General features: G+C 45.1%; 1 protein-coding gene across 2 annotated transcripts in view; it reads left to right on the top strand.

Moving 5' to 3' along the window:
- LOC141098571 (cytochrome P450 2C23-like) overlaps positions 1-23333 on the top strand; it is a 211295-nt gene that overhangs the window by 79888 nt on the left and 108074 nt on the right. For both annotated transcript variants that reach the window (XM_073586477.1, XM_073586476.1), the window contains one exon: positions 14230-14406. In XM_073586477.1, coding sequence (XP_073442578.1) covers positions 14230-14406 — 177 coding nt within the window. The remainder of the gene's footprint in view (positions 1-14229; positions 14407-23333) is intronic.

Below are 23333 nucleotides of genomic sequence, written 5' to 3' on the forward strand. Positions count from 1 at the left end.
AAAAGAAACTTAGGTTGTATACTGCCCACAGCAAATGTGTGTGCAAAACGTTTCTCTCATTTTGGGCAGACAGAAATAGTATGAGAGACGTCTCCACAGAAAAAACACAGCTTATTACGCCTTCTAAACTCCTAACGTTGCACCATAGACAAAGCCCCATCACATTGCATAGGTTCAGACGTTGGTTCAAAAGGTGGCAGCGCCTCCTGTGTAGTTTTGCATTCACATAAACGCCGATCAACTTGAATGGCTAATGACATAGAATCATCCAGACCAGAGGGAACAGGAAATCCCACCATAACTTCTTTTACGGTCTCTGATAAACCCTTCCGAAAGAGAGCTGCCAATGCACTATCATTCCATGTAGTAAGGACCGCCCACTTTCGGAATTTTTGATAGTATAACTCTGCAGAATCCTGACCCTGGCTTAATGCCAACAGGGTTCTCTCAGCTTGATCAACAGCATTAGGTTCATCATACAACAACCCCAAGGCTTGAAAAAATGCATCCACATTAGTCAGAATAGGATTTTCAGGTGTCCGAGAAAAAGCCCAATCCTGGGGATCGCCATGCAGCAAGGAGATGACAATTTTAACCTGCTGCACAGGGCTCCCTGATGAGTTAGGCTTCAAGGCCAGAAATAATTTACAATTATTCTTAAAATTCAGAAATTTAGACAAATCCCCAGAAAACACATCAGGAGTAGGGATCTTAGGTTCAGCAGCATGTGACTGAATGAAGTAGGTGGAAATTCCCTGCACTTCAGCAGCCAGCTGCTCCACATGATCAGGCAATTGCTTAATCTCCATAAGGAAAAAGAAAAAAAAATCCTCCTACGGCCCCAGAGAAAAAGAGGAAAAAATATAAAAAAAAAATTCTGACACTTTTTTTTAACAGCTTTTTCCTGCTTTTAAGTACCCTAGAATCTGCGGTATGGCTGGTGATTCTGTTATGAATGGGCCACCGGGGAGAAAGAAGCAAAACAAGCAAAGTCACAGAAAACCAGAAATATTGGTAACTGCAGATTGCAGATCCTACCACACAACTAGCAGCAGCCGTGGAGCGTACCTACGATGTTCCTAGACGCTTCGTCACAGCCGGAGGACTAAATAAACCTGAAGCATGAAAAGGGGAAAACTAACTGCCCCAAAGCAGACCCCAAAGGAATACAGTCATATGTTAAAGTTTGGGCAGCCCTATTAATGTTAACCTTTTTTCTTTATAACAATTCTGGATTTTGCAACAGCTATTTCGGTTTCATTTAGCTAATAATTGATGGACTCAGTTATATTTCTGGATTCAAATGAGGTTTATTGTACTAACAGAAAATGTGCAATCTGCATTTAAACAAAATTTGACCGGTGCAAAAGTATGGGCACCTCAACATTAAAGTGACATTAATATTTTGTAGATCCTCCTTTTGCAAAAATAACAGCCTCTAGTCACTTCCTGTAGCTATTAATGAATTCCTGGATCCTGGATGAAGGTATTTGTGACCATTCCTGTTTACAAAACAATTCCAGTTCAGTTAAGTTTGATGGTCGCCGAGCATGGACAGCCCGCTTCAAATCATCCCACAGATATTCAATGATATTCCGGTCTGGGGACTGGGATGGCCATTCCAGAACATTGTAATTGTTCCTCTGCTTGAATGCCTGAGTAGATTTGGAGCGGTGTTTTGGATCATTGTCTTGCTGAAATATCCATCCCCTGCGTAACTTCAACTTCGTCACTGATTCTTGCACATTATTGTCAAGAATCTGCTGATACTGAGTTGAATCCATGCGACCCTCAACTTTAACAAGATTCCTGGTGCCGGCATTGGCCACACAGCCCCAAAGCATGATGGAACCTCCACCAAATTTTACTGTGGGTAGCAAGTGCTTTTCTTGGAATGCTGTGTTTTTTAGCCTCCATGCATAACGCCTTTTTGTATGACCAAACAACTCAATCTTTGTTTCATCAGTCCACAGGACCTTCTTCCAAAATGTAACTGGCTTGTCCAAATGTGCTTTTGCAAACCTCAGGCGACACTGTTTGTGGCGTGCTTGCAGAAACGGCTTCTTTCGCATCACTCTCCCATACAGCTTCTCCTTGTGCAAAGTGCGCTGTATTGTTGACCGATGCACAGTGACACCATTTGCAGTAAGATGATGCTGCAGGTCTTTGGAGGTGGTCTGTGGATTGTCCTTGACTGTTCTCACCATTCTTCTTCTCTGCCTTTCTGATATTTTTTCTTGGCCTGCCACTTCTGGGCTTAACAAGAACTGTACCTGTGTTCTTCCATTTCCTTACTATGTTCCTCACAGTGGAAACTGACAGGTTAAATCTCTGAGACAACTTTTTGTATCCTTCCCCTGGAAAGCTATGTTGAATAATCTTTGTTTTCAGATCATTTGAGAGTTGTTTTGAGGAGCCCATGATGCCAATCTTCATAGGAGAATCAAATAGGAGAACTACTAGCAAGTGGCCATCTTAAATACCTTTTCTCATGATTTGATACACCTGGCTATGAAGTTCAAAGCTCAATGAGGTTACAAAACCAATTTAGTGCTTCAGGAAGTCAGTAAAGAGTAGTTAGGAGTGTTCAAATCAAGAAAATGATAAGGGTGCCCATACTTTTGCACCGGTCAAATTTTTTTTAAATGCAGATTGCACATTTTCTGTTAGTACAATAAACCTCATTTGAATCCAGAAATATAACTGAGTCCATCAGTTATTAGATATATGAAACTGAAATAGCTGTTGCAAAAACCAAAATTATTATAAAGAAAAAAGGTTAACATACGACTGTAGATAGCCCCCACACATGTATTGACGGTGAAACAAGATGAAGGCACAAACACAGGCAGGAAAATAGGCTGAGCAAATGATGGAGCCCAAACTAACTAGAAAGGAAAGGAAAGACACTGTCTGCAACCTGCAAAAAACCCTACAAAAATAATGTCCAACACTTCTGATAGCAAAATTAACCCTGAAGTCACTAGATTTCTTCCACTATATCAGCACTCTGAAATATTCTGAGACAGAGCAAAAAGAGACCAAACTAGTAAGGGACAAAAAGCAAATTGGCAAAATACTGATAAATAAGAGTTGAAATTCAGCACAGCCCCCAGCCGGGGCTGGCTGACCACACAAAAAACTGAATAGACCAACAAAACCAAGTGTGAACATTAGCAGAAAAACTTAGCTTTAGATGACTGGAACAGAGCTGAAAACCAAGAGCTGACAAGCCAGAAGGAATCACCAGCAACTGAATAGGGCGTCGGCTGTCTTAAATCCAATCTGAGACTCCTGAGGTCCAATCGTCATCCTCATTCTCAGGTGGCAGATCTCCACCAATCAAATCAGCCTCACTACCTCCTGTTACCACCAGAGGGAGTCTGGAAGGATAACTCACAACTGGTGAACCAGAGAATGAACTCACAACAGGTTTCATGACAATGTTGTGGACTGATTTTTCAAGTACCGCTCACACGACTGATAATACTGCATCGATTGAAAGTGACAGGAGACAGCAGCTGTCAACTATGGTTACAAACTTCTTCTCCTCCCATATCGATATTCTCCCTCACAGGTCATTCCCCTTTGACTATTGGGCCTGTAAACTGGACACCTGGCCTGAATTGGCACAATATGCCTTACAGGATCTTGCTTGCCCTGCTGCTAGTGTGCTATCCTAAAGAGTCTTCAGTGCTGCTGGATCAATCCTGACAGAAAAAAAGGACCCGTCTGTCTACCCAAAATGTTGATGATCTAACCTTCATTAAAATGAACAATGCATGGGTTTCAAAGGATTTTGTCCCACCTTCCCCTGCTGACACGTAGGTTGCCAGAAAATTGGCTCGCTTTTGTACTCCTCTTCCTTGGACTTTTCCAATTCCTCCATTTTCAGCTGCTGAATGTCCAACATCAACATATGCCATTTTTTCAACCTCCCTAACTCGGCTGCCTCCCCCCCCAGGGCCGGGGTCACCACCTGGCGCACTCACCCGTGCGAATGCCGTTGCCCTGGACAGGTGGGTGGGCTCACTCTTGGGCGACGGCACTGGCGCAAGGTCCCTCATAGTACAATCAAGTGTCTCTGACGGTGGGGGTGCACACCCGCCATTAGACACACCTGCGTACTATGAGGGGCCCTGTGCCAGTACCGCCGCCCACGAGTAGGCCCCCCCTGCTTGCTCAGGATTACATCACTTGCAAAGTTGAAATACTTACCTCTCCCTGGTCCACCGCCGTGACGTGTTCCGCGTTTCCTGACAGTGACATTCTGGTCAGAGAGCGCGATGACATCACGTCTGTACGCCCTCTGCCTAAACAGTCTAAGTGCAGAGAGATGGAAGATGGGGATGACGAGGAGTCCAAACTAGTACAGGGATTCCCTATGGAGGAGACTTATTTAATTGTTTTAAAGGTTGGGAGCAATTTTTGGGGAGCACTATACTCTGGAGAATGATATATGGGGCCCACCATACACTGGAGCATTCCAAAGGTGGACATCAGACACTGGAGCAGCATTTACAGGGCCCATTATACACTAGAGCATTAGAAATGGGGCCCATTATATATGGAGCATTATTTGGGCCCATAAGACAGTGGAGCTTCATCCATGGGGATCAACATATACTGTAGCATTATGTGGAGCTCATCATATACTGTATGGGACCAATGATTCTGTATGGAGAAATATATGGGCCTCATTACTCTGTATGGTGCACTATGCGGTGGCCATAATACTGTATGGAGTAATATACAGTCTGTTTTTGGAGATATTGGAGAATTTAAAAAGGATATCAGTCATGAGATGTAAGAAGTGAAGTATTTTTCATTGTACTATACCGCTATTTCTCTGCCGTATCAGAGGATCATGAATTGTGGCATGTGTTAAAGGAGCCCATTGACACTCTTTGGCCTTGGGCCCACGAAAATCTGGAGCCAGCCCTACCCCCCCACAACTTTAGCCAAATAACCCCCAGTTTTCAATGCCTAACTATTATTATAACGTAAATTAAGGTTGACAAGCTTAAGTAATAAGAATTGATGTTTTTGGTATTAAAATGGGCACTGTAGGTGTGTTTCCTGTCCTCCACTCACTGCAGACTTTTCTTCCCCTTTGACTTGCATTGGGTTTCGTGTTTCAGTCGGCCTTCGACTTTTCACGATAATCGGCTGATTTCGTTCGACCCGACTTTTGCGAAAGTCGGGTTTCATGAAACCTGACTCGACCCGAAAAAAGGCAAAGTCGCTCATCTCTAGTGGCTATTCTTACCTTTTGACCGATTTCTGGACTATTTCTGGTATATTTCTGATGTAACACTTTAAAAGATGTCACACTTCAAATGATGTCTCATCTGACCAAGGTCATATCTGACCTGCTCTGTTCAACGTATACCATTCAAATGTCCATGAAATGAAGCCAGGTGAGTGAGAGAGGGAGGAGGAGGAGTAGGAGGGAGCAGAGGATTGTTCATAGCAGGGAGCAATTAACAGATTGCAGTTAATAGGACATTTGCCTAGCATCAAAGCTGGAGAAAGAGATCGAATAAGATGGAAGGATAATACTAGGTGTGAGGAGCATTGGCATTATCAAGACAATTTTCACTCTTGAGATTTTTGATTAATCAAATTTTGTTAATGTTAATGAAACAGGCAAATTTAAATTAATAAAATGCAAATTTTTAGTAATAGTTAAATATTTAAAAGTTAGTAAAAAAAATAATGTAAAAAACAGTAAAAACATATGTATATAGTAAAGAAAAAGAAAAATAATTCTTGACTTAACACCCATCACCCCTTCTTCCTCCCAAAAAATAAAATAAAATTTAATGCAGACTTCACATGTAACTATATGTTATCACATAAGTAATTTGCTGACTTTTTGTTACCAATGTAGCTCAATAAATAATAAAATTTATAGGCTTGAAATTTATCTGAATAATATTTTTTTTAGGGGGGGTTCTAATTGATTACAAACACATGTATGTTTAAACAGAGGAAAAAAACTGCTTTACTGCTTCTGTCTTCTTTCCAGGTTCCTCGTCAATCTATGATAGTGCACAAAAATAAGTCCAGCCTATTGTAAATTTATTAAATAATTAATAAGTTTTCCTATTAATCAAATGATTTAATGGGTTAAAATACAGTAAATTGAGCACCAAGATAACCCCACACACTTTTTAAATCAGATTAACCCTTTTCTGATATCAGACATACTTTACTGTCCTTGTGCCCTGGGCCAATTTGACCATGGACGGAATAGTACATCTCAGCAATCTGCCACGGGTGTCAGCTGATTCTCACAGCTAACACTTGGCACTAAGTATCAGGAGTGGTCATGGACAGCTCCCGGCACTTTAACCCCCAAAATGCTGTGATCAAATACGATCGCAGTATTCCGGGAGTAGGCAGAGGGGTGACAGTCCCTCTGCCTTTGGATCGGCGACCCCGCGGCATGATGTGGTTTAAGATTGGTGGAATGCACTAATTAAAATATAATGATAAAGTGTGTTTGCAACCCGGGGTCTACCGTGCAGAGATGTAAAACTGCAGGTAATGTGAACAATGGCGAACTAAAGACAGCGCAAACTCCTAAATAGGACTGCATTAACTCCACGCAGTATGAACAGAACACACAACACTCAGCTCTGTTAGCATCACAGAGAGGAAGAAATTATAGGGTTGCGCTCGCTCTGTAACTGACCCATGCCAATCGTACATGTGGATGAAACAGATGCTGAGTCAGAAGAAAAATACAAAGCTGACACTAACTACAGACCATGTAGACTTCACAGAAGAGCACAGCTCTATGATTGAAACTTGTCATGTGCGTCCACTGTGCTAACTGCACACATGTGGGAAACAGATGCTAAGCCAAGGGGGTACAAAAAGCCCTAACTGGCTAAAACTCAGGAGAAAACTAAACACACACACATACACATGCATACAGAGTGGTAGCGTATCCACTCACACACACCAACCATAAGTGATACTAGCGCACAGGCATGCGCCATTGAAAGCCTTTTATACCTTAAGCTCAAGTCCAGACAGACTGGACTTTGCCTGTGGACCAATCTGAAGCTGCCACATCACCAGAGCAGTTGACGTCCGAGCACCAATGAGAAGGTGCCACATCATGGACATGCTCAGTAGGGTGGAATCTGGACTTAGGCTCTAGAGTACAATGCTGCACGTGTATACCAGTAGTCCTCATAGGCTTAGCTGGAGAGCCAGCAGCAACTACACATGCAGCATGAGCTTGGGCAAGGCGCTGGGTCCGGAGTCTTGGTTGAGCAGTTATCCGAGCGGCTGAGCCTGAATGGGAGACCACTACACCAGACAAGGCTTGGGATCTTTCCTGTGCAGCGGGAAAAATCCTGCACCTGACACACGGAGTCCTGATTGCTGCCATAGTAACCTGATGTCATCATGACAACAACTAGGTTACCAGAGCTAAGAAACTTCCTGTCATGCGCAGTGCATCATCAGGAAGTCTCTCAGGTCAGTGTGCAGTGCTGACAGCTTCTATAGCATGCAGATGTTGCTTTATCCGCATACTATAGAAGTGATCAGCCTGCAAAAAATGATTGTTCCATAGTGGGACAAAGTGTAAAAGTTAGAGTAAGGTAAAAAAATTAAATAATTGTAAAAATATTAAAAAAAAATTAGAACAAAAAAATCAATATTTATTCTGTCACTAAAAAAATATTTGAATGAAAAAAATCTAAACAATAAAAGTACAAATATTTGGTATTGCCGAGTCCATAATAACGTGACCTATAAAACTGTCCCACTAGTTAACCCCTTTAGTGAACATCATAGAAAAAAAGAACAAGGGAAAAAAACAATGCTTTATCATCATACTGCCAAACAAAAAGTGGAATAACTCGCGATCAAAAAGACTGATATAAATAAACATGGCACCGCTGAAAACATCATCCTGTCCCGCAAAAAACAAGCTGCCATACAGCTCCATCACTGAAAAATTAAAAAAGTTATAGCTCTCAGAATAAAGCGATGCAAAAATAATTATTTTTTATATAAAATAGTTTTTATTGTATAAAAGCGTCAAAACATAAGAAAATGATATAAATGAGGTAATGCTGTAATAGTACTAACCCGAAGAATAAAACTGCTTTATCAATTTTACCACACACGGAACGGTATAAACGCACCCCCCTTCAAAAAGAAATTCATGAATTGCTGGTTTTTGTTCATTTCGCCTCCCAAAAATCAGAATAAAAAGCGATCAAAAGAGTTATGTGCCCAAAAATGGTACCAATAAAAACGTCAACCCGTCCCACAAAAAACAAGACCACACATGACTCTGTTGGCCAAAATGTTGAAAAATTATAGCTCTCAAAATGTGATGATGCAAAAACTATTTTTTGCAATAAAAAGCGTCTTTTAGCGTGTGACAGCAGCCAAACATAAAAACCCATTATAACGCCTCTTTCACACGTCCTGATATTTCTGGTACCAGAGATGTCAGTGTCCGTGTGTGTAATAATTGCGGCACACGTGCAGCATGCGTTTGCCACATCAGTAGCACAAGGACGGGCGCCAGGGAAGAAGCATTAAATAAGCGCTGTTCCCTGGTGCCGGGTGCTGAACACGGCTCTCATCATTTTCCCCTGCTCTGCTGGCGATCGGTGCAAGCAGGGGAGAATGATGAGAGCCGTGTTCAGCACCCAGCACCCGGGAAGAGCGGTTACTTTATTGCTTCTTCCCCTGCGCTGATGCGTGTCACATGAATGTGGAGCACCCCCAGGGCAAGTGGGGTTCTTACTCGATACCGGGCCGGTGTCTCAAAGGGGATGTGTCGCGGTGGCAGTGACCCGGTCCGTGCAAAATAAGTGGAATAAAGTTTAAGTGTAGATAAGTTCGTGATGCCACCTGTGGTATCTGGTCAGAAGGGGACCGGCGCTGCAGTGGTCTGCAGCTTTCTCTTTGTTTTCTATTAGGAGGTGACCCATTTTTGTACCCAGTCCTTAGATCTTTCAGGGACCCCCTTTCCCCTATCTATAGGTCTTCACTTGAGATTAGCCTAGGATCGTCGGTGGGTCTATTCACAAGGAATGGGTCGCCCACTCCATCGTAGGGTATCAGCCTAGTCGCAGTGCATGGTCAGTTTTCCCCCCTTCTACCCTAGTCCTGTGCTGCAGTACCGTAACATCGGTGGCATTCCGATGAGGCCTAGCAGGGCCTCCCATGTCCCAGGGGCAGCGGACGTACCTGCTCTTCCAGGGCCTCGGTGATCCTTATCTTCAGCCTCCGGTGATGGGGAGACTGGTGGAGTGTCGAGTACCGGTGATGGTGGCACCAGGATAGGCAGGTGGGTACTGGCAGTGACTGTACCTAAGGACTGGCTGGAGGTACCGATGGTGCAGATTCCAAGTTGGTGGACTCCTCATGGGCAGCCTGTCATTTTCGCTCCAGCAGAGCCTGTTTCTGCTGAAATCGCTTAGCTGCTCTTCCACTTCCATCTCCAGCTGCGAGAGAGTGAGGTCTGCTGAGGAGCTGGAGCCTGATCCCATGGAGCCGGGAGAATCTGACATCTCTCCACCACGCTCCACAGGCCTCCTGCTGCTCTCCATCATGGCCTTCGGGTACTGTGTCTTCTTCTTTGCTCCTTTTCCCACTGCGGAGCTTCTCTCCACCCCTGGGGGCAGTGTCTTTTTCCTTTGCTGACATACCAGGCTAGGGTCCGGACCCCTCTCTGGGTCGGTCATGACGCAGTAGCATAGAAGCACAGGCAGGGGAGATTCATGTTGTTTTGTGCTCTTTCTGAGGTGCCGCCCATGATGGCACACCTTACTTCACCGCCATGGCGACCATCTTTACAGTCAAAATCACAGTCCAATCCACAATTCAATAAATTTGTTCCTTTGCACATTTTGGGTTTATCATCTCTCAAATCAATTAAATCTTCGGCACACAGGACCCGGTGACACCGGGCTTTTCCGCAGGGACGTTTTCCACTTCTCCATTGCAGTCAGTTTAGCGTCTTGGAATTGATGGCGTAATTCTCTCACTTGTTCCCTGAGGAACATCGGCCTGTTACACACGGTGGAACGTGGCGTTGGTATAGGAGCAGGTTCTAGGATACCCCTCTGTGTGCCATCTTCCAGTCCCAGGCTACATCTAGGACGACCTGACTGTATTTTGAGGTTGGTGGTATTCCGATGGGTCCTAGCAGGGCCTCCCATGTCCCTGGGACCACGGAGTACCTGCTCCTCCAGGGCCACGGTGATCCTCATCTTCAGCCTCAGGTGACGGGGAGACTGGAGGAGCGTCGGGTAGCGGTGATGGTGGTACCGGGGATAGGCAGCTGTGTACCGGCAGTGACTGTACCTGAGGGATGGCTGGAGGTTCCAATGGTGGGGATTCCAAGATGGCAGACTCCTCCTGGGCAGCCTGTCGTTTTCACTCCAGCAGAGTCTGTTTCTGCTGAAATCACCTGGCAGCTCTTCCACTTCCATCTCCAGCTGCGACAGGGTGAGGTCTGCTGAGGAGCTGGAGCCTGATTCCATGGAGCCGGGAGAAGCTGACATCTCTCCACCGTGCTCCACAGACCTCCTGCTGCTCTCCATCATGGCCTCCTGGTACTGTGTCTTCTTCTTTGCTCCTTTTCTCGCAGCAGAGCTTCTCTCCACCCCCTGGGGGCGGTGTCTTTTTCCTTTGCCGCCTTACCAGGCTAGGATCCGGACCCCTCTTTGGGTCAGCCATGACACAGTAGCATAGAAGTACAGGCAAAGGAGGTTCATGTCATTTCGTGCTCTTTCTGGGGTGCCGCCCACAATGGCACATCTTACTTCACTGCCTTGGTAGCCATTTTTCCAGTCAAAATCACAGTTGAATCCACAATTCAATAAACTTGTTGCTTTGAACATTTTGGGTTTATCATCTCTCAAATGAATCAAATCTTCGGCACACAGGATCCAGTGGCACTAGGCTTCGTAATTCTGCTCGTGACGCCAAAATGGAGCACCCCCAGGGCAAGTGGTGTTCTTACTCAGTACTAGGCCGGTGTCTCAAAGGGGATGTGTTGCGGTGGCAGTAACCTTGTAAAATAGGTGGAATAAAGTTTATGTGTAGATAAGTTCATGACACCACCTGTGGTATCTGGTCAGAAGGGGACCAGCGCTGCAGTGCAGATCCTCTGGGACAGGTGGTGGGATGCAGCAGAGTTGTAATAGCTCTCCCCAGGCAGAGCTGTAGTCCCAGGGCAATGGTAGTAGATGTTGAGGTAGATGGTGTAGTGTTTAGGCACGGAGATGCAGCATTGCTGAAGGGGTTGGCGCAGGAAGAAGGCAATGACACAGCTGAATGCAGTGCCAATGCTTTACTCACGTTTCTGGCATAGACAGATGCACGCTTCAGTGCTGCATCCTCCAGGTGAGGAGCTCAGCCAACTTCCAGGCAGATGGAATACACCCTTCCAGCATTCCCTTTTGTGTGCCTTTTCTGAACATCTCCTTACTAGCGCTAATCTGAAGTACTTGTAGCCATTATTATTTTTTATTATAGCGTCATTTATTCCATGGCGCTTTACATGTGAGGAGGGGTATACATAATACATATAATACATATAAGTACAGTAATCAAGTCACGACTGGTACAGGATGAGAAATGACCCTGCCCGTGTGGGCTCACAATCTACAAGGGATGGGTGAGGATACAGTAGGCGAGGGTAGAGCTATAGTTATGACTTACACTCAAGTTCCTATTTCTTTCTGTTACTTAGAACTCCACTCGCTTGACAGGCAGCTGTAGCCCACTTTGGGGACTCCCTACAGTCATGTCCCAGCTCACACACTTGCTACTGTTTCGTCGAATTAAGTGGTCACAATTTCTATTCCTCCAGTTTCTGCTGTAGGATCATTAGTATCACAAACAGCCTCGGATACCGGTGCCCGGCCTTTGGTGCATAAACTTAGGAAGAGGGCTCTGCTCTAGCTCTAGTCCCCAGCTCTCCTCCACACGTTTCGTACTTTTCTATTTTTCGCCTGAGAACTAATCTTTCTCTTCCCTTCCTTGCCTGCAGCTCCAGCTCATAGAAGGCTGCTGCATATATGTCCTTTCACTCCATCCCTCTCTGGGTATCTGACTCACTTCCTATCTGCTTTCTTGCTCTTTAGAGCAATCTAAGCTCCACCCACCTCCCAGCACCCTTCATGAACCAAGCAGGGGCCATAGAGGGTGCTCTGCTGTTCTAAGGTGCCTGTGCTGGGTGCAGGTACTGGAGTCTGGTCAGGTGTTTCCATCTTATCAGGAGGAGGTGCAGTACCTCTGTGGCAACTGGATGCTTGGGGGCGCCATAGATGACATCCATGTGTGTTGTGTGTATGAATGTGTGCTCGATGTTTTGTGGCCCGTGCTGACTTTAAAAAGAGGACATGTGAGCGCGGTTTGCCCATGGACACACGGTCCAAGGAAACACACTGACATGTGCACAGACCCATTCTCTCCGCATGGCTAATTAGCACTGTACAGCCACATATGGAGTATTGCCACGTCCACATATGGAATATTGCCACGTTCAATAGAAATTGTGGGTCAAAATTTTTTTACCATTTTTAGCCACTTCTTTTGTGAAAATGTAAAATCTTTGACTAAAACAAAATTTGGGTGGTAAAAATGTAGTTATTTTGTCCTCACTGCCCAATGGTATAAAGTTCTGTGACACACTCATGATGTCAATATGATCACTGCACCCCTAGATTAATTCATTGAGAGGTGTAGTACATAAAATGGGGTTACTTATGGGGGTTTATGCTGTTTTCGCACCTCATGAGCTCTCCCAGTGTGTTATGGCACCTGCAAACCATAACAGTAAAATCTGGTGCTTCTTCCCTTCTGAGCTCTGCCATGTGCCCAAACAGTGGTATACTCCCACATATGGGGTAACAGTGTAATCAGGACAAATTGCACAATATCTCTTGGGGTACAATTTCTTAAGTTACCCTTGGGGCGAAAATATCATTTTGTGGAAAAAATATGATTTTTTATTTTTATGGTTCTAAGTTATAAATTTCTGTGAAGCACTTGGGGGTTCAAAATGCTCACCACTCATCTATACAAGTTCATTGGGGGGTATAGTTTCCTAAATGGTGTCATTTGTGGGGAGTTTCCACTATTTAGACTCATCAGGGGCTCTCCAAATGTGACATGACGTCCGATCTCAATTCCAGCCAATTTTGCATTGAAAAGTCAAACGGCGCTCCTTCCTTTCCGAGCTTTACCATGCGCCCAAACAGTGGTTTACCAGCAAATATGGAGTATCAACACACTCAGGAGAAATTGGACCCCAAAAATTTTTGTGAAACTTCTCCTGTTATCCTTGGTAAAATAAAAAAATGGATCTGAAATAATTTTTTTTTTGTGAAAAAAAAGTTAAATGTTCATTTTTTTTAAATACTCCAAAAATTCCTGTGAAGCATTTGAAGGGTTAATAAACTTCTTAAATGTGGTTTTGAGAACCTTGAGGGGTGCAGTTTTTAGAATAGTATTACTTTTGGGTATTTTCTATCACATAGACCCCTCAAAGTGACTTCAAATATGATGTTTCCCTAAAAAAATGGTGTTATAAAAATGAGAAATCGCTGGTCAACTTTTAACCCTTATAACCTCCTAACAAAAAAATATGGTTCTAAAATTGTGCTGATGTAAAGTAAACATGTGGTAAATGTTACTTATTAAGTATTTTATGTGACATATCTATGCGATTTAAGGGCATGAAAATTCAAAGTTGGAAAATTGAAATATTTTTGCCAAATTTCCGTTTTTTTTCACAAATAAGCGCAAGTTATATGAATGAAATTTTACCACTAACATGAAGTACAATATGTCATGAAAAAACAATGTCCGAATCACCAGGATCCATTGAAGCGTTCCAGAGTTATTACCTCATAAAGTGACAGTGGTCAGAATTGTAAAAATTGGCCCGGGAATTAACGTGCAAACCACCCTTGGGGGTAAAGGGGTTAAATAATGGGTGGACTGATTTATTCAATAAGAAGGAAAACAGGGAAAGAAAATTTCCATTTATTATTTTTCAGTTTGTTAGCTTTAATGTTTGGTACATGAGATGTCTGAGTTTCATGGGTGAAATAAAGTTCTTTCTCAGATTTCTAACCTTTGTTTGTTGAATAACTTGTAGTTTCTGTGACTTTTTAAACTTTTTAATAAACTGTATATTTGATGGAATTATGTGATTTTTCGTATTTAAAGCTATACAACAGTTATCCCTCACTGGTTGGCTGGCTGCCAGGGAGTCATAGAACACTGAGCAAAAACCACATTGAGATGCAAAACTTTTTAAGGGAAACCTTCACAAGAAAGCAGAGAGAACTGGATGTGAATAATCAGGGAAACCTTATTGATGCCTTCCTTGCAAAGCAACAAGAGGTATGGTATTCTAGTATTTAAAAGGGGTTTGCTAGCAAATTTTGATCCTACAAAATGCTGATCATTCAGAATAGAAGATCTCCAAGATCTTATAGTAGTAGTAATTATAATAATAATATTAGCAAATACCTCCAATTAGAAATGTAGTATATATCTTCTGATAAGCTGTGTCACTTATTCCATGTGCAGGACATCACAGTAGCTTAGGTATACATGGTTACAACCAGTAACAATTAACTGACGCTATATGAGAAGTCGTAACTAGTGATGAGCGAGCACTAAAATGTCCGGGTGCGCATTACTCGTATCGAACACTTTATACTGCTCGAGTGCTCGTCATGATTTACGAATATAATGGAAGTCAATGTGAAACTCAAACATTTTTCTGACGCACCCTCCCATGATGTCCGGGGGGGGGCAGTAAAATTGTTGAAATGGATGGAACCAGTTCTCAAATGGAATGGGAACAGCAAGGGGAAGAAGCCTGGACGCTTCTCCCAGTTCATGGCTGGGAACAATGTTGTCAGAGTATTATTCCACTTTTTTGGACTGACAATGAAATATACAAAGACAAACATAAAATAGATTTTGCAGGAAAAAATACGAAGAAATATTTTTTTTTTCCTGTATAATGACTTGTATATAAGGCAAATTCAAGAATTGAAAAAAATAACTCACCTCCTCCAACTCTTAGACTAAGCATTCACTCCATCTTTAATAAAGCATACACACACTTAAATTCATTCTTAGATATCTAATAGGATGACGACAGCCATCCAGACCTGCATCCCACCACAAGAACCACTCTGGAGTAATCCCTGAACAATGAAATCATCCTCAGTGACAAAGTGAGGGGCTATGTGCCCCATGTGGCCTCAAGGTTTTGACTCTTCTAAGATTTCTGCTCAAACTGTTTGCATGCAGCTATGGGACCTTTTTAAGAGATGATGCCCCCAACCCTCAAAATTTGAAACTCTACATTTTCTGTAGAGATGAGTAGGTATGGTGCCCCTGAGTGTCCACTCGCCACAGAGGTACTGCACCTCACCCAGAAGTGTGGTACCCCATTCTCAGGTAAGGAGGGAGCACCACTCAGGAGTCTAAGGCTACTTTCACACATCAGGTTTTCGGCATCAGGCGCGATCCGGCGTCGTGCCGGAACGCCGGATCCGGCAAATGTTTAGTAAAACCGGATGTGACGGATCCGGTTTTCTGGCGGATCCGTCTTTTTCTTGACAGACAAAACCGGATCCGTCTCATCCGGTTCATCCGTTTTTCTATCCGTTTTTCGACGGATTACGCCGGATCTGGTTTTTAAAATTGACCCTTGTGGCCTTCCGAACGGGATTGGCTACTGGAAAACTATATATAGCATGTTCCTACAGCCCTTCTTTGACAGGTTGTAGAGGAGAAAGTGCAGGTTGGAGAGAAGAGCAAGTTACTGGCGAAGATGGATGTTGTCATTGGAAATATTTTGAAGAATTTGACGGATTTTATAGCGGAGGCGAATCGTTTGAGGGTGATTGTTCTGGAGAAGGAGAGAGCGAGACAGCAGCGCATCAGGCATCGTAGACGACGTTTGTGGATCCACCCCATCACAGCCAAGAGAATGACGCGTGAGGTCTATTCTACACTCTGCATGGACCTTCGACGAAACCCGGATAAATTTTTTGGATATGTTAGGATGAAAATGGAGAATTTTGATTACTTGGTGGAGCGCATTGCACACCTCATAAGAAAAGCGGACACCTATTGCCGCATCTCTGTTTCACCCACAGAGCGTCTGATGGTGACTTTAAGGTAAGCCACATTTATTGGATGTGATCGCATCAGAGCACACTTTCACTGCAATCTTGTTGGTGGTAGTTTGTATCTCCAAGTGTTATAGCTCAGTTTTGGTATGTAATGCTGTGATTTAAAACTAATTGATTGTTTTTTAATTCCCCACAGATTTCTTGCAACTGGAGAATCCCTTTCGTCACTGCATTTCCAGTACAGACTCGGGATTTCCACCATATCTGGAATTGTGAAGTACACATGCCGTGCACTGTGGGACTCCTTAGCTGAAGAGTTTTTACCAGAGCCCACAACAGAGAGGTGGATTGAAATTGCTGACAAGTTTCAACAGATATGTCAGTTTCCCAACTGCTTGGGCGCTGTGGACGGGAAACATATCCGCATTGTAAAGCCAGCTGGATCGGGATCGGAATATTTCAATTACAAGAAATATTTTTCAATTGTCCTCATGGCCATCGCTGACGCGGAATACAAATTTATTGCGGTTGATATTGGGGCCTATGGCCGCTCCAATGACTCTCAAGTTTTCAAACTGTCTGCCATGGGGCGTAAACTGTATGGAAACAACTTCCAGTTCCCACCACCTAGACCGCTGCCGCAAACATCTGGTCCACCTATGCCATTTGTCTGTGTAGGGGATGAAGCCTTCCAGCTGTCAGAACAACTTTTGAAACCGTACTCTAGCAGAGGATTGACAAGACCAAACGCATTTTTAATTACCGCCTCACAAGAGCAAGAAGAATGGTTGAATGTACCTTTGGTATTCTGACAGCCAAATGGCGGGTCCTATTGACTGCGATCAACCTCAAGACAGAAACTGTGAACAAGGTGATCAAAGCGTGCGTGGTACTCCACAATTTTGTTATCTGCAAGGAACCCATTTCCATTGAGGACACCTCTGAAGAAACCACCTTGCAAGATTACCATGACATTACCACTAGAAGTTCTGTGACGGTTTCAGCAATGAGGGACAATTTTGCACTATACTTTATGTCACCTCAAGGCAGAGTACACTGGCAGGATGACAGAGTGTGAAAGATTTGTGCCCTAACCAAACTTGTGTACCTTCTGTACCAACAGTATATACCTTTGCCAACCAAAGTTGGCTATCTTGTCATGGTCTCTATTTTTAGCTTTAGGCCACAGGTGTGTACCTGGTTGTGTTTTATGCAAAGTATTTCACCTGTAACAAAAGTTGTGTACATTGTTAGGAAATCACCAACAATAAACACAACTTTTTAGGTGAAATACTTTGCTTCAAACACAACCAGGAACACAACTGTGGCAAAAAGCTAAAATTTACCCACAGTTATATACCTAGTTTTGAATACCATTTCACCTTTTAAATACGCTGTTTTTATCCTTTTTCGCCGCAGAAAGAAATGACAGACAACCAGTGTAAAATAATTTAACTTTTATTGAAAAATGTTTTTTTTAGTAAACTTTTTTAAAATTTTAATAAACTTGTTTAATAAAGCTTTGAAACCATAAAACTGGTCATTTTTATTTAAATACACACATTATAAATCTGTGTAGTGTGTGGTGGAAATACTGCTGGAGGGGCTGCGGGACACTTCGACACTGGGAGTGTGGAGAGAGGACTGGGATCGTGGTGGGGAAGGAACAGTTAGAGGTGAAGGTGTGGAAAAAACTACAGAATGGGTGGACATGTGGGAAGCAGAAGAGGTGGTGGGTGGTGGAGTGGAGGGTTGGGCAGGGACTGTAGGAGCAGATGATGTTGATGGCAAGTTGTATGGGGAAGGAGTTTGGTACGGGGCAGGTTGCTGGAAGTGGGGAGATGTCTGGTACGGGGCAGGTTGCTGGAAGTGGGGAGATGTCTGGTACGGGGCAGGTTGCTGGAAGTGGGGAGATGTCTGGTACGGGGCAGGTTGCTGGAAGTGGGGAGATGTCTGGTACTGGGGAGGTTGCTGGTACTGGGGAGTTTGCAGGTACTGGGGAGGTTGCTGGTACTGGGGAGGTTGCTGGTGCTGGGGAGGTTGCTGGTGCTGGGGAGGTTGCTGGTGCTGGGGAGGTTGCTGGTATGTAATAGGAGGGGGAGGATGGAAAGTGGCTGGAGGGGGTGTAGATGTAATAGGAGGGGGAGGATGGAAAGTGGCTGGAGGGGGTGTAGATGTAATAGGAGGGGGAGGATGGAAAGTGGCTGGAGGGGGTGCAGGTGGAGGAACTACTGTGGTGGGAGGAGGAGGTTGGGAGGTAACTTGCTGGAGAGCAGCGTGGCATGAATGCATTACATGCATCTGCTGGGCAGGAGAGAGCGTTTCCATGCGCTCCACAACAGACCTGAAAAAGGTGTGGTTTGGCGAAGATCTTGCTTCTGAATGCATGGTTTGCAGAAGTGTCTTCACCTCCAGAATGCTGGAGTTGATCTGCTGATAGCCTGCGGAGATTTGCTCTGACAAGACTTTTAGACAGTTCTGGAAAGATGCATTCAGATGCAAGAACTCTGGCGCATAAGTGTTTTCCTGACCCCTCTGCCGCTGCCGCCCAGTACCCGCAGGTGTACTAGAGGTGGCAGGGGCAGAAGGGTGGGGTAAAGGGAAAGCGATCTCCTCACCAGCAGCTTCATGTAATGTAGGCGGCCACGATGCTCCTGTGCTGGTGGATGGGACACATGGGTCAAATGTATGGGAAGGCTGGGAAGGTGCAGATGTACCGGGGCGGTCGAAGTGTCCCTCGGTGCCGGTCTCCTCAGGGATCGCCTCAGAAGGGTCCAATCGTGCAGGCTCCCGAGTGCTGCTCACCGTGCTGTGGAATAAAGAGAAAAAAAAACAATTAAAATAGTGACATGGTATGGCCCTGGCTGAAAAAAAAAAGTTACATCTAAACATTTTTTTGTCACATGTGGTTTGTAATATTTACCTTCTGGTGAGCATTGTCTCCCGGAGGAACGACAGGACTCGTGCGTACTTGTACTTGCTCCTGCGTCCTCCAGATCCACTCGGGGCCCGCATCTCTTTATTGAACTCCTTCTTGAAACGATCCCTCACAGACTGCCACCGCTTCACAATTCTCTCCCCTGAAACGAGAAAGGACAAAGTGGTTAGTATACAACATCAGTGTTTCCCAAACTCCAGTCCTCATGGTCCCCAGGGGTCATGTTTTCAGGATTTCCAAAGTAAATAGAAATCCTGAACACATGATCCGTGGGGACCACGAGGACTGGAGTTCAGGAAACACTGGTTTAAATCAAGCAACCGGTACTGTATATACTTACGCTCTTTAATCTGGGCCCGAGCTTCGAGGTCCTCCCAGCGGTCCACAAGGAGCGAACAGATTTCCTCCCAGAGTCGTCGGGTAACGATCAGGTCAGCGTGGCGGCGGTCAGCCATATTCCAGAGCGGCTCCCTTTCTCTGACGAGATCGATGAGGCGGTCCACATCAATCCCTCCATCCTCACCGTCAGAGTCGGGAGCACGCTGTGAAGGCTGTTAAAGAAAAAGACAAAAATAACATAATTAGCCTCCACAAAAGAAATGAAATAAAAAGTGCAAAAAAACAAAGCAAAAATATTTATACTTACACGCTGGTGACCGCCGCGTTGCTGTCGCCGACGACCCTGGGAGGCACTGCGAGGACCTCTTGGCCGAGCACCAGATTGGGAAGACTAGAGAAGAAAACAAAAAATGTTATGTCTTTGGATGTAGGCATTTGTTTGCTGTGTGTGGTCTGCAGAACATTGTTTTCTATGTGTTGTGTGTAGTGTGATGTTGTGTTTCTGCGTTTGATGCAAAAAACTTACAAATTGTGAGCCCACTCCAAGTGTCTGTCCACCCCTTCCTTCTTCTTCTGGGAGCTCCTCTTCATCTTGTGATTCCTGTTTTGAAATAAAAGGCAATGAATACACATATATTACAGAGATGATGGATTTTGGAAATAAAAACTTACCGTCAAACGCTGACGATGCGAGGGAGGGCTCCCAGAAGATGTGCTGTCTTCCTCATGGCCAGACTCCATGGCTGTGGGTGGTGTTTCTGCTGCTGCCATTGCTGCTGCTGCTGCTGCTGCTGCATCTATTGGGCGGCTGTTGAATAAAGAGAAACAAAGGGGCAATGAATATCTTGATATTCCATAGCCCCAGTTTGGAGGAATGGGGGATTTGATAATTACCGTCTCTCATCTGCTGCAGACTCCCCTCCCGTTGTTCAGCATGCTGCTCCATTTGGGGTTGTGCTGATGGTGCTGCTGCTGCAGATGTCTGCTGCCTTCTCCTGCTCCTGGTTCTTGGCTTGGGTGGCATGTTGGGTGTGGCTGAGGGTCCCATTGTCTTGCTTTTATATATGTCCTGTGGGCAGAGCTACTGAGCATGCTCAGACCAAAGAAACCGGATCCGGCCGCCGGATCCGGCTGTCGCCGGATCAGGCGCATTGCGGCGCTCATAGGCTTTCATTGTATGAAAATGCCGGACACGCCGGATTCGGCGTGTCCGGCTTTTTCGCCGGAGACAAAAAACGTTACAGTAGCCGTTTTTTCCAGACGCCGGATCGCGTCACATTGCCGGATCCGGCGAAAATCGGATGAAACGCATGGCCATCCGGCTCGATCCGGCTCTAATGCAAGTCAATGAGGGGGAAACCGGATCCAGCATTGCATTTCGCCGGATCCGGTTTTAGTCAAAAGCGCCGGATCGCGCCTGACGCTGAAAACCTGATGTGTGAAAGAGGCCTTACACCTGCACCCAACACACACTGCAGAAGCAGGGCACCCTGGATGTACCCTAAGGGAGGATGGCCTCACCGCTGGCTGGGTAGTAAAGGGGTTGGGAGAGTGTGTGGAGAAGGAAGGGAAGGGAAAGGAGAGGAGCTTAGAGAGCAGGAAAGAACAGTGCAGAGAGAGAGAGAGAGTGAGGAGAAAGTGAAAGCTGTCAGGAGCAGCAGAAGGAACAGTTCAGAGTAAAGAGTTTGTGGAAGGAAAGGGAGCAGATGTGCTAACAAGAAGCTCCCTGGGAGACTTAAGGTACTGTCACACTTAGCGATATCGCTAGCAATATCGCTATAACTTGTGACGTCATAGCGATATTGCAAGCGATATCACTATGTCTGATACTTACCTACGACCCGCTCCCCCGCTGGTTATCGCTGATCGCGCGAGAATGTCCAGGACTGTTTCTCGTCGTCAGCTTCCTGCGGCGCTTCCTGTGGAGAGACGAGCGACGAGCGTGGAGCCGGGCGGGAGGACGTCAGGATCGCCTAGTTTGACAGGTAAGTAGCGACCCCCGTCCACAGCGATGTCGCTGGTGAGATCTGCCTGTGTGGCAGCTCACTAGCGACCACTTAGCGATGCACCAGCGATCCTGACCGCGTCATATCGCTGGTCGGGATCGCTGGTGCATCGCTAAGTGTAACAGTACCTTTAGAGAAAGAGACGCAAAGAAGCTCTTGGAGAGCACAAGGGGTCTTAGGGGCACCGGCCGTGCAAGAGACACCCGTGGGGCCCGATCCAGTATTGGAGAGACCAGGTTGCATGGGGGTACTGGCCTCCTAGTCTAGTGGAGAAATCATCAGACTCAACTAGCAAGCCGGAGGCAGAGGCACCTGTAGGTTCCTGAGCCCCAAGCAACAGTTATCTTCGCCAGAAAGGCAGCCTTAAAGGAGCAAGGGAACGCAAAGAGAATGTTACCTGACAAGATCTGCGGCTACTTGCCTGGGACACAGACTGTGAGGTGTTGGTCAGGAGAGGCGGTAAGCCAACACAGTGAGACAGCCAGAAAAGGCAGATACAGAAAGGTGTGCTGGAAAGGTGTATCCTGATTTACCTGGGAGTTTGCTGGACCCCTCACCTGGAGGATGCAGCGCCAAGCAAGCACTTGGGCCCATAAGAACAGTGAGTAAACCTTTGGAACTGCATCCAGCTGTGTCCTCTACTTATTCCTGTGTCACCTACCCAACTCTGCTACATCTACCATCATCAGATACAAAATCTTTCCTATTATAACTGCCCTGGGACAAAGCTCTGCCTGTGGAGAGCTGTACCAACTGAGCTGCATTACCATTCATCCCAGAGGATCTGACAGGCAGCGCTGGTCAACTCTGACCAAAAACCACAGGTGGAATCATGAACACTTTATCACAAACTTTATTTTTCCCTTTTTCACTATTACCCTTTTATTAGATGCCCAGGGCCACGGACTAATCTGGTGGGCAATCCATTTGGGCATCACAAACAGGATGAATGGACCCGGTATCACCGGGTCCTGTGCGCCTTAGATCTAACTAAACTGTAAAATCACTGCCATTGCAGTACCACGCGGCATGCTGGGAGGCGTGTTGTCATAGGCGGCACTGGAGTGGGGGCAAGAAAATCATGTCCATTTCTATAAGTCAGCTACAATTGCTGCTTGTCTGGCAGCGCTGTAGCAGCTCTTGCAAATGCCAGCTCCCTGACTTCTTTGCGACCTGCCCACGTGCTGGAACTCAACATTGCATGTGTACTTGACAAGACTTTGAAAGCTGTAGTGGGCAGTAGTTGAATTTCAGCTTCAACATGCCCATCGATATTCCACTCAGCCTTTGCACATAACAAGTAATGAGTGGCCATGGATGTATGACATTTGTGAGGAATCAACCAAGATGATGAATCATAGAATCATAGAATCATAGAATCATAGAATCGTAGAGTTGGAAGGGACCTCCTGGGCCATCTGGTCCAACCCCCTGCTCAAAGCAGGATTCGCTAAATCATCCCAGTCAGATGTCTGTCCAGCCTCTGTTTGAAGACTTCCATTGAAGGAGAACTCACCACTTCTCGTGGCAGCTTGTTCCACTCATTGATCACTCTAACTGTCAAAAAGTTTTTTCTAATATCTAATCTGTGTCTCCTCCCATTCAGTTTCATCCCATTGCTTCTAGTCTTTCCTTGTGCAAATGAGAATAAAGTTGATCCTTCTACAATGTGACAGCCCTTTAGATATTTGTAGACAGCTATTAAGTCTCCTCTCAGTCTTCTCTTTTGCAAACTAAACATTCCCAAATCCTGCAACCTTTCCTCATAAGACAGGGTTTGCAGACCGGTCACCATTCTGGTCGCTCTTTCCTGAACTTGCTACAGTTTGTTGATGTCTTTTTTAAAATGTGGTGCCCAAAACTGGACACAATATTTCAGATGAGGTCTGA

This window comes from Dendrobates tinctorius, unplaced genomic scaffold, assembly GCF_039654945.1.
Source record: "Dendrobates tinctorius isolate UK_male_01 unplaced genomic scaffold, ASM3965494v1 ptg000093l, whole genome shotgun sequence".
NCBI lineage: Eukaryota > Metazoa > Chordata > Amphibia > Anura > Dendrobatidae > Dendrobates > Dendrobates tinctorius.